The 12,045-nt window shown below is 43.7% G+C and overlaps 2 protein-coding genes across 2 annotated transcripts in view; one reads left to right on the top strand and one right to left on the bottom strand.

Annotated features, from left to right (window-relative positions):
* The window catches only part of DLD (dihydrolipoamide dehydrogenase), a 235,916-nt gene that overhangs the window by 93,602 nt on the left and 130,269 nt on the right, over positions 1 to 12,045 (bottom strand). The gene's annotated exons all lie outside the window — the stretch shown is intronic.
* Positions 1 to 12,045, top strand: part of LAMB4 (laminin subunit beta 4) — a 140,098-nt gene that overhangs the window by 104,785 nt on the left and 23,268 nt on the right. Inside the window, 4 exon segments of the mRNA XM_050935971.1 lie at positions 6,506 to 6,730; positions 7,136 to 7,356; positions 9,105 to 9,201; positions 10,102 to 10,477. Of these exon segments, the coding sequence (XP_050791928.1) occupies positions 6,506 to 6,730; positions 7,136 to 7,356; positions 9,105 to 9,201; positions 10,102 to 10,477 (919 nt within the window).

Genomic DNA, 12,045 nt, shown 5'->3' with positions numbered 1-12,045 from the left:
TTATACCCATCTGTAGCATGTTCTGGATCTCCCGTTCTATAGCAGCTTGGGCATGAGGAGACACCCGGTAGGGTGGGGTTCTAATGGGGTGAGCATTACCTGTGTCAATGGAGTGGTATGCCCGTTCAGTCCATCCTGGGGTGGCTGAGAACAATGGGACGAAGCTAGTGCACAGCTCCTTGATTCGTCGCCGCTGCAAACGTTCCAGGGTGGTTGAGAGGTTCACCTCTTCCACGCCACCGTCTTTTTTCCCGTCATAATGACACCGTTAGGCCACTCAGCATCATCTCCCTGGACTGTAAACTGACAAACCTGTAAGTCTCTGGAATAGAAAGGCTTGAGAGAATTAACATGGTACACTCTAGGCTTTAGTGAGGAATTGGGAAATGCTATGAGGTAGTTTACAGTTCCCAGGTGCTCCTGGACCGTGAATGGCCCTTCCCATGATGCTTCCATCTTATGGGCCTGTTGCGCCTGCAAGACCATAACCTGGTCTCCTACCTTGAAGGAACGTTCTCTGGCATGTCTGTCATACCAGGCCTTTTGCTCTTCCTGAGCATCCTTTAGGTTCTCTTTAGCAAGGGCTAAGGAGTGTTGGAGGGTGCTTTGTAGGTTGCTTACAAAGTCCAGAATGTTAGTTCCTGGAGAAGGCGTAAACCCCTCCCATTGCTGCTTCAGCAACTGTAATGGTCCCTTAACCTCGTGACCATACACAAGTTCAAACGGTGAAAACCCTAAACTGGGATGTGGTACAGCCCTGTAGGCAAACAGCAACTGCTGCAACACTAGGTCCCAATTATTGGAGTATTCGTTGATGAATTTACGTATCATGGCCCCCAAAGTTCCATTAAACCTTTCCACCAGGCCATTGGTTTGATGGTGGTACGGGGTGGCAACCAAGTGGTTCACCCCATGAGTTTCCCACAGTTTTTGCATGGTCCCTGCCAGGAAATTAGATCCTGAATCAGTAAGGATGTCGGAGGGCCAACCTACCCTGGCAAAAATGTCTGTTAGGGCCAGGCACACAGTGTTAGCCCTGGTTTTGCCTAGAGCTACTGCTTCCGGCCATCGGGTAGCAAAATCCACGAAAGTCAGTACGTACTGCTTTCCTCTGGGCGTCTTTTTTGGGAAAGGACCCAGAATATCCACAGCTACTCGCTGAAATGGGACCTCAATTATGGGGAGTGGCTGGAGAGGGGCCTTGACCTGGTCTTGGGGTTTTCCCACTCTTTGGCATACCTCACAAGACCTGACATACTTGGCAACGTCCTTGCCCATCCCCTCCCAGTGGAAGGACTTCCCCAACCGGTCCTTGGTTCTGTTCACTCCAGCATGGCCACTGGGATGATCATGGGCTAAGCTTAAGAGCTTCCCTCGGTACTTAGTTAGAACCACCAACTGTTTTTGCGGCTGCCATTCTTCCTGGTGTCCACCAGAAAGAATCTCCTTGTATAAAAGTCCTTGGTCTATAACAAACCGGGATCGATTAGAAGAGCTGAGAGGCGGTGGGGTGCTCCGTGCTGCCGCCCAACCTTTCTGAAGGCTGTCATCTGCTTCCTGCTCAGTCTGGAACTGTTCCCTTGAGGCTGGGGTCACCAGTTCTTCCTCAGACTGTGGACTTGGGCTTGGTCCCTCTGGAAGCGATGTAGGTGATGGGGTTGTTTCCATTGCTGGTGAACCGCTCTCCGCTGGCGCACCTGAGGGTATTTCAGGCTCTGGCTGAGCCTTTTGGGTATGGCTGTCTGTTGCTTCTGCCAGTTCTGGCTCGCTGGTGCCCTCTGGCATTGAGTTTGAAGATGTGGTTGCAATTGCTGGTGCTGGTTGCTGTTCCAGTTCCAGGCCTGGGACTGGAGGTGCTGTGGCTGCTTCAGTGGTTGGCATGGAATCCGGGTCCACTACCTCTGTCTGGGTCTCTGGTAACACAGACGGGGCGCCTGTGGACGGCTCAGGAACAGGAATGGTCTGGAAGGTTTCCTGGTTTGGCTGTGTGTAACCATTCCCACTCGCTTGGCCTGCTTCACCTGGTTGGCCAAGTCTTCCCCCAGTAGCATGGGGATAGGATAATTGTCATAGACTGCAAAAGTCCACATTCCTGACCAGCCTTTGTACTGGACAGGCAGTTCAGCTGTAGGCAAGTCTACAGCTTGTGACATGAAGGGGTAAATTGTAACTTTGGCCTTTGGGTTGATGAATTTGGGGTCTACGAAGGATTGGTGGATAGCTGACACTTGTGCCCCCGTGTGTCTCCATGCAGTAACCTTCTGTCCGCCCACTCTCAAATTCTCCCTCTGCTCCAAGGGTATTTGAGAGGCATCCGGGCCTGGGGATCTTTTGGGTGATGGTGGTGTAATGAACTGCACTCGGATGGCGTTCTTTGGACAGTTGGCCTTGATATGTCCCAGTTCATTACACTTAAAGCATCTTCCATCTGATGGATCACTGGGCCGAGGTGAGTTACTGGAGACTGGTGAGGTGGAATAGGGCGTCTGTGGCTTTACTTGGGTTGTATGTGGGGTCTTTGGCTGTCCTCGGTTGTAGGGTTTATGGTCGGTGTGCCCCCTGGGGTACTCGTTCCCCTTGACTGTAGCTTTCTTGCTTTCTGCCACTTCCATCCATCTGGCTCCAATCTCCCCCGCCTCGGTGAGGTTTTTGGGTTTTCCATCTTGTATGTACCATGTTATGTCCTCAGGAACACCATCCAAGAACTGCTCCATTTGTATGAGGAGGTGCAGTTCTTCCAAGGTTTTAACATTGTGTCCTGATATCCAGGCCTCATAATTTTTCCCAATGTAGTAGGCATGTTTGGGAAATGACACATCTGGTTTCCACTTTTGGGTTCTGAAACGCCGACGGGCATGATCCGGGGTTATCCCCATTCTGTATCTGGCCTTGGTTTGAAAAAGTTTATAGTCGTTCATTTGCTGCTTAGGCAGTTCAGCTGCCACCTCTGCTAAAGGTCCACTGAGCTGTGGCCTCAATTCTACCATGTACTGGTCTTCAGGGATGCTGTACCCAAGACAGGCTCTTTCAAAATTTTCCAAGAAGGCCTCGGTGTCATCACCTGCCTTGTAGGTGGGAAATTTTCTGTGCTGTGGAACCATAATTGGCGGAGGATTGTTAGGATTGGCTGGAGCCTGTTGCTTAGCCTTTTCTAATTCCAGGGTCTGGCGGTGTGCCTCCCTCTGGAGTTCTATCTGTCTTTTGTGGGCTGCATCTTCTTCTTCTTGTTTCCTTCTGTGTGCCACCTCTTCTTCTTCTTGTTTACGTCGGTGGGCCACCTCTTCTTCTTCTAGTTTCCTTTTGTGGGCTGCCTCTTTGGCTGCTTGTTCTCTTTTGTAGGCTGCCAGTTTGATGCTTTCTTCCTTTTCTTTCAGCTCCACCTCTTTTTGTCTTTTTTCCAGTTGTCGCCTGTGTTCAGCTTCTTTGATTTGTTCTTCGGCCTCCATTTTTGTATTGGAAGGCATGGTTCCTGTTTTCTTGTGTTGGGGTGCCCTCTGGTGTTTGTTGTCTGAACTGCAGGCTCTGTTGCCTCCTGGCGTCTGCCTAGCAACAGTGCCTTTTTCCCTTTCTTCCTTTAGTTAGTCTTTTCAATGTAAAGTAAACCGGAAAAACCACTTTATTTGCATGTGTATAGTGCTGGTAATGACTCTCAATGGGAGTGCTATTGTCACAAAAGACCCTTAATAGCTCCTTAATGGTTTCTTGCTTAATATGCAAGCCACAACTGCCAGAGAGGGCAGAAAAAAAAATTCTCTCTGGTTCCCTTTTAAACCCAAACTGTTTCTCTCTGCTAAAAAGCCCCTAGCAGAGAAAAGAAAAATATAATATTCCTACTGGCTTCTGGATTCTATCTTTCCCACTACGCTGCACATCATGTCATAACTTAGCCCCAGATTTGGACCTTAGCGTCCAAAATATGGGGGTTAGCATGAAAACCTCCAAGCTTAGTTACTAGCTTGGACCTGGTAAAGCTGCCACCACTCAAAAAATTAGAGTGTTTTGGGGCACTCTGGTCCCCCCAAAAACCTTCCCTGGGGACCCCAAGACCCAAATCCCTTGAGTCTCACAACAAAGGGAAATAAACCTTTTCCCTTCCCCCCTCCAGGTGTTCCTGGAGAGATACACAGAAGCAAACTCCGTGAATCTAAACAGAGGGAGTCCACCCTCTTATTTTCCAGTCCTGGAAAACACAAGCAGTTCCCTCTTCACCCAGAGGGTATGCAAAGTCAGGCTAGTAAATCTAACACACAGAGATTTTCCCCCCTGACTCCTTCCTCCCACCAATTCCCTGGTGAGCTGCAGACTCAATTCCCTGGAGTTCCCCACTAAAGAAAACTCCAACAGGTCTTAAAAGAAAGCTTTATATAAAAAGAAAGAAAAATACATAAAAATGGTCTCTCTGTATCAAGGTGACAAATACAGGGTCATTTGCTTAAAAGAATATTGAATAAACAGCCTTATTCAAAAAGAATACAATTCAAAGCACTCCAGCAACTATACCATGTAAATACAAAAGAAAGCACTAGAAACCTTACTGCCTTACTATATGGTACTTACAACTTGGAAATAGATTAGAAAGCAGGAAACAGAAATCACTTCTCATAGCCGAGAGAGTGCAGGCAGAAGACCCCAGAACAAAGGACTCAGACACCAAAAAACCCTGCACCCAGATTTGAAAAAGTCTTGTTTCCTGATTGGTCCTCTGGTCAGGTGTTTCAGATTACTTCTTTCCAGGTGTAAGAGACATTAACCCTTAGCTATCTGTTTATGACAGAAGTCCATGTTGAGCAGATGCTTATCTGGTCTGACGGCTATGTAGGAGTGCATAATTTGCATTTAGTGAATGAGAGAGGGGTGGGGGAAGGGGTCAGAACTTTTAAAATGATTGAAGGTAGGCACTGTGTGTCTTCCAGTCCTTAGAACTTGCAAGGCAGGGAGCTGACAACAGTGTCAGCTCCAAAAATCCACTCTCTCTGTCTCCTCCACGGTCCCTGTCACACTCCATCCCACCCCCCTCTTTTGAAAAGCACGTTGCAGCCACTTGAATGCTGGGATAGCTGCCCACAATGCACCACTCCCAACAGCGCTGCAAATGTGGCCACACTGCAGCGCTGGTAGCTGTCAGTGTGGCCACACTGCAGCGCTGGCCCTACACAGCTGTACGAACACAGCTGTAACTACCAGCGCTGCAGAACTGTAAGTGTAGCCATGGCCTTAGTGTCAAATTAGTCTTAATCTCCAGGGGGGAAATGAAAGTGCTTTTCCATTCCTCTGTCCATCAGAATGAAACCAGCTATTTTTGTGAGATGGAAAAAGTTACCTTAAATGAATGCTTAAAACAGAAAATAAAGTTAGCTCATGTTTGTATCCAAAGACCCTCAGGAAAAACATAGTTGATACTTTTTCTTTCGCCAGCCATTCCTAAAGGAGAAGGCAGCAGATAGAAATGGCAGTGCTGGCTTTATTTCCTATTGGCAGCATGTATGTAAGACAAAACCTTTTGTTCTTAAAATACGCTGCCAGCTTCTGACATAGTATCCACCTTTACTTAGTCCAAACTAAATAGTAAGACATGATAACAATGTGTCAAATTTCATAATCTTTACTCAGGCCAAATGCCCTTTGCAGTTCTAATTAAACCCTGAAGAATTGTACTTGTCCTGATCACTACTTATCCAGGGCACTTCTGTTATGAATAATTACCGCGGATCTGGTCATACCTCCAAGATCTGCACTCAGTGAGAGATCTCCACAGTTAGACGTTATCCACTTGTCTGGAAATATCCTCACTTCCTAAGAGCCTGTGAAAGGCTCTGGAGACTGTTATGGACCAAGACCAGAGGGTGGACAGGCGTTGGTTAGGAGTGAGCCAGCCAGAGGTGAAGTGGAGTCACACTGGCCCCCAACCAGCCCATGAAGATTTCTGAGATAAAGTAAATATAGCCCCTTGGGCAGCTGCAAGTAGGGACTCTATTGCAGCTGTAATGCCCTGGGATTCTATTGCAGCTGTAATGCCAGGGTGATGGGGAGGCCCAGAGCCAATAAAGAAATGGAGCCTATATGAGGATGGCCCTGACTAAGTCCGTGAGGAGCTGTATGGATCATGGGGATCTGCTAGTTCTGGGGCAGATCCGTGGCTCATGCCATGAGTGTGGCAAACCCCCTAGCCTTCCATGGGCTTGTTTGAGGAAAAACCCCACAAAAAGAGTCCTGCAGAATTTTCTAACTCCTAAAACCACTCTTGCAGGGACTTCCTCAGTGAGGGATGTTGTGCGGGGGAGGGCTGCACATTTCCAGCCTCTGGCCAATGTGGTACATGTAATATTAACCTACTGTACAACTCAAATGCAACAATGTCCAGTTGGATAATATAAGGTTACTTCGGAAACTCGCATCTAAATCTAGGTTATCAGAGGCAGTAGGAATTGTCAAAAAGTTTTGTCAAAAGATTATTTCATTTGTGTTCCTAGCACTCAGCAATTGATTTTGCCTTCGTTTCTGGCAGGCAATCAGTGTGATGAGTGCCTCAGTGGGTTCTATGGGAATCCAGGAAGACCAGGGGCTCAGTGTTTGCCATGTTCCTGCAATAATAATATTGATGTGACAGATCCAGAATCCTGTAACAAGGTTACAGGAGAATGCTTAAAATGTTTATACAACACACATGGACCAAACTGCCAGTTCTGCAAACCAGGTAACTTTGGGTCAGCACTTCTTCAGAACTGCAGAAGTAAGTAAACAATTCAATTGCAAGTAGATATTACCACCAAGAACTAAGATCTGCCTTAAAGAAATCACGGTGCACAGAGGAGTTGGCTTTTGCAGGGCTGGTAACCCTTGATGGAAACCGAGCAATTTATATAACACTATCTTCAAAGTGCTGAACAAATACTCATTAACTGTGTTAGCACTGTCAGTTAAATTGCCATTCCTAGTCATTCTTCAAGATTTCTTCCCAGTGTATATGGCTCATATGAGAGAGTCCGCTATGAAACGAGATGTAGTACAGTTCTATGCTCTAAGAAAAGAAGCAAAAACTTGTTCCCTTCACACAGAAACAAGAATTAAAGTTATTAAATGTATTTTAAATATTCTCTTATTTTACCCAATATAATAACTGGCATTCTCTTTCCAGGGTGTACTTGCAATTTTTCAGGTGTGAACCCAGCAATATGTCCACCTGGAAATGGAGTTTGCCGGTGCGAACGAATGACTGAAGTATGCCCCTGTTTACCTAGTGTAATAGGTTCTACCTGTGACCAGTGTGCTTCTGGCTACTGGAACATGTCTCATGGAATAGGATGTCAGTTCTGTGACTGTAACCCAAGAAACTCTCAAAGTAACCAGTGCAATCAGGCAAGATAACGACTCTGCTAGATGGGAGATGTAATGTCTGAAGTTACAGGGACATTTTGAAAGGACACGGTCAAAGAATCTCTCATAAATTATCAAAATCTTTTGTTTTTCTCATTGTTAATAACAATTTTTTAGACAATTTCTTAGCTTTCTTTGAAGCTGTCACAAATTAATTTATCTTTTTTTTTGTTTGGATGCATCATATAATACATGCTGTTTTGTTATAGCAGGTTTGCTCATAAACAATAAGCTCTGTACATTCATGTATCTTCCCGAAATGGAGCACTGAAGCATTTTGTGTGGAAATGGCACACAAGGATTATATGCCTTTATAAGTGTGTGTAAGGGGAAAGAATTAGTCAAATTCTGAACCGAACGGCAACCTCCACAGTGTCCTTTTAAGTATTTATTTGCATGTGGTAGTAACTAAAGACATGTTGTTATAGCCAGGTTGGTCCCAGGATATTAGAGAGACAAGCGGGGTGAGGTAACATTTTTGACTGCAGAGGTGTTAATGGGCCACTTCACTTTGAATGGTCTCTCACAATATGTTAACTACTTGTGCTAAACAATCCATTCTACCTCCCATTTTGCTGTGACCACTGGGAGTACCTTTCCCAGAAGTTGGTCCAATAAAAGATATTGCCTCATTCACCTTGTCTCTCAGACTGAAGTCATGTCATTTGTTTATATCTTATCATGAAATGAGTTATGTTTTATCATATTTAATCTATATGTACTTTACAGGACTCGGGGGGTCTGGAAAACTCCAAAGTTTTTCCAAGGCTGAATCTGTGGTTGAAATTCTAATCCCTTTGAAATCAGTGGGAGTTTGGCCACTGACTTCCATGGCAGTGGGATCTTATCCCATAGTTCTAACTAAAAGAATTTCAGATTTTATTTTATAAGTGTTTTCTGTTTGTTTGTTCTTTAGTTTAATTGTTGGAATTGTAATTTTTCTGAGTCAAATTAGATCTTAACCTTTAGAAAGTTAGTACAGATTTTACCAGTTAATTTAACCAGGTGAATTTTATTGTTTGAATTCCAAAATATGTTTTCTGGGAGCAATTTGCACAATATAACTTTGAGATTCTAAGTTACAGTTAATGTATCCTGAAACTGGGATCTAAAGATCAGTAGTTTAGCTTGGAAGGAATAAGAATTTGATGAAGCAAATTTACTATATATCATAGAAAAACCTTGCCTCAGATGGGCAGAAAATAGTGGGGATAGCTGAATTTAGGAGCGTCTGCCATTTATCTTCTCAGAGGTCAATAATAAGTTCTGGAGCGTGTGAAATCCTTCATCTCAGTAAACTAAGAGCATTTCCATGCATCTAGTTTGTTTTCACTTCCGTCTGTGTGACTTCCCAACTTTTAACCATATGTCACTAAGCAGCTGGAGCATGGTAACCTTTTTTGGGAGATTTGGGCCAATCCTGTAACTCATTCTGTTTTTAAAAAAGCATGTGAACAATCCCACTACATCTTTTGTGCAGCTGTATGTCATAAATCACAGTGAAAAAATATATCTATTGAATTAAATGTTTATTCAGTTGGGTCGTGCTATTTCTTCCAAATCATATTCCTGAGACAAGGTGGGTGAGGTAATATCTTTTATTGGACCAATTTCTCACTCACCTTGTGTCTCGAATATCTTGGGACCGACACAGCTACAACAACACTGCATACATAATCATATTGCTGGCAATATTGCTGGCAGTTGTTTACTGAGGAATGTCTTTGCAGTTCACAGGCCAATGTTCATTCAAACTAGGCTACAATGGAAGACATTGTGATGAATGTGAGGAAAATTACTTTGGTGATCCACGGATCCATTGTACTTGTAAGTATTATTAGGGGGGATGTACTGTATCAGAAATCACAATATTGTCTTTAAATGTTAGCCCTTCATCTGAATATAGCAGACAAGACATACAAATAGAGAAATAGTTTTGATTTAGCTTTTGTTCTGGAATATGGATTAAAAACCATTACATAATATTTGCCATGTTTGTCATCTGTAAGATTATCATAGAATCATGGAAATTAGAGTTGGAAAAGACTTGTCAGATCCCCAAGTCCATGTCTATGCAACTCCAGCATTGTTCTCTACAGTACATTTTAGAGCATTTTGACTAGTCTAGTTTAAATGACCCACAAGGAGTGGCATTTAGCCCTTCTCTAAGGAGATTATTGCCCAGCCTGACAGATCTCACTGTCAGATAATAATAGTATATAATGGTGCATAAAAGAAACCTGTAATACAATAGTTCATAACATTTTTGCCAGTATGAACCCATTTTAGTGAATTATTTCCTTCCAGGATCCCAGACAGCATGGGGGACACAATTTTGTAGAGCAAAATGGTGTCATCCATAGATTGTGACCTCACACACATAGTACATATGAGATCACGCTGTGAGGGGCAAAATGGTAGGGATTGCCACAACCCCATTGGCTGATGATGCAACCCCATTTGAAGTCGCAACCCACAGTTTGGGAACTGCTGCTGTAGCAATTATTTGAATAAAAACTGTGTTTTGCTTATTGTGATCAACATTGCAACAGTGTTTAGGACTAACTCCCTTATGTGCCTTTGAAAATCCCAGCCTACATGGTCCAACAGCAATATGTCAATAAATGGCAAAAAATGTTTATTTGTATTGAATTGCATTATCTTTCATGTTTTACCCCTACAACTTAACTAAAAGAAGCAATGTCATGTTCCTGCCTTCCCCTGCAGCATGTACATGTAACGAGGAAGGAACTCGCAAACCCGAGTGTGACAAAGACACTGGAGCTTGCAACTGCCGCATTGGTGTCACTGGAAAGCTCTGTGATCGGTGTGGTCGAGGCTTCAAACAAGAATTTCCCACATGCTCTCAGTGTCACCTGTGTTTTGATCAGTGGGATAATGAAATTACTACCCTATCTCAAACTGTTCAGGGGTTAATGAGCTTTGCTGAAAATCTAGAAGATAAAAGAGGTACAAGGCCTGGCTGTGATATGCCTTTCAAAGGCTTAGAAGATAAGATTTCTGAAATAGATAGAATTTTTAAAACGCCTGTTCTTTCACTAGAGACATTCTTAAAGATCAAGGATTTTCACGGCTACATTCGGTAATATTTTTTCTTGTAGAACAGAAGTGCATTATAAATGTCACTGAATTGGAAAAGCAATCTTCCACTCTACTTTCATAGTTGTTCAATATATTTATAGTTCTGTTTGTGATCACCATGCAGATACTGGATGTCAATTAATGATCCTAAATCATCGATAGATTTATTATTGTGTATCCCATTAACAGCTCAAATCCTGAGTTGCATCACAGCCCTGTCAGATGCAGTTGAGGTGAGGAAGGGGCCAAGTTGGCTTTAAAACACTTTTTCACTTCACTGAACCCAAGGTCAGCTGAAGGCTGGTTCATCACACCAGCATAATTTAGAACAGCCTCAGGTCTGCTCTGAACTGTGCCCAGCTGCAGATTCAAGAAGTTCCAAACTTCAGAAGCTCGGACAAACTGAACTTCCAGCTGATCAAAATCCTTTAAGATGCCCACAAAGACTGCGATAGCCTTAAGATCCTTTCAGTAGGCAAATACAAGCACTCCAGAGTCCTGGATTTCTTGTCCAAGACACAGGGCTTGTCTACTGGTGCAGCTGCGCCGCTGTAGTACTTAGTGAAGATACTACCTTCACCGAAAGGAGGGCTTCTCCCATCTGCATAGGTACTCCACCTCCCTGAGAGGCAGTAGCTGTGTCGACAGGAGAAGCCTGCCCATTGACATAGTGCTGTCTTCACCAGGAATTCGTTGGTATAACTACGTTGCTCAGGCATGTGGATTTTCCACACTCTTGGGCAATGTAGTTATACCAACATATGTTTGTAATATAGACCAGGGCACAGACTTGCACATAATTCAAGTGCATGTATAAATCCCTGAAAGGCAGGGAGGTTTCTATATTCACAAGTGAGTAGGTATCTGAAGCTATATGTAATAAATATATAGATTAATAACTGACTAATGTACAAGAGCTTCACAGTATCAGGACATTGTGCTAATAATGTATGTCTGAAACTAATGGGGTATTGGTATCACATCAGAATAAATGGGAGAGGTGAAGCAATAATGTTGACACTCTGGTCAGAGCAAGGTGAGCACAAAGGGAGGAAAGGCTCCGGTACAGCACCTCCTAAAACTTACAGTTAAAAACACTTTAAAAAGAAGCTCCAGGCTGGGAGGAAGCATTAGAAGAAGGAAGGAGGCAGTGACTAAGCACACATAATAGTCAGGAGATGCACTTTAAAAGACTTTAAGAGGCCTGGATTTAACACCCAGATTTTCCAAAGGCATGTGATTGCAAAACTACAATGGCATGCTGCAAACAAGTATTTGCATGCACAAATAGAGTGGCTGAATGCCTAATTAGCCAATCACATATGCATTCACCCACTCTGCACATGCAAATACATGTTTGAACATGTGAACCTGGGGGCTCGCCAGACATCTGATGTTCAAACATTTTTGTGGGAGCATTGTCTGCATCCTTCATGGGCAATTTTTAACACAATTTCATGACTTTAAGCATTTGAGGAATGGAAGATTGATAAATCTCCACAACAGGTTTTATCATGACCGATCTGAACTTGAAGCGCACAGAACGACATCCTTACAGAAAGTGTCAAT

The sequence above is a fragment of the Gopherus flavomarginatus genome, chromosome 1 (assembly GCF_025201925.1).
Source record: "Gopherus flavomarginatus isolate rGopFla2 chromosome 1, rGopFla2.mat.asm, whole genome shotgun sequence".
NCBI lineage: Eukaryota > Metazoa > Chordata > Testudines > Testudinidae > Gopherus > Gopherus flavomarginatus.
This window is presented reverse-complemented; position numbering and strand designations above follow the sequence as displayed.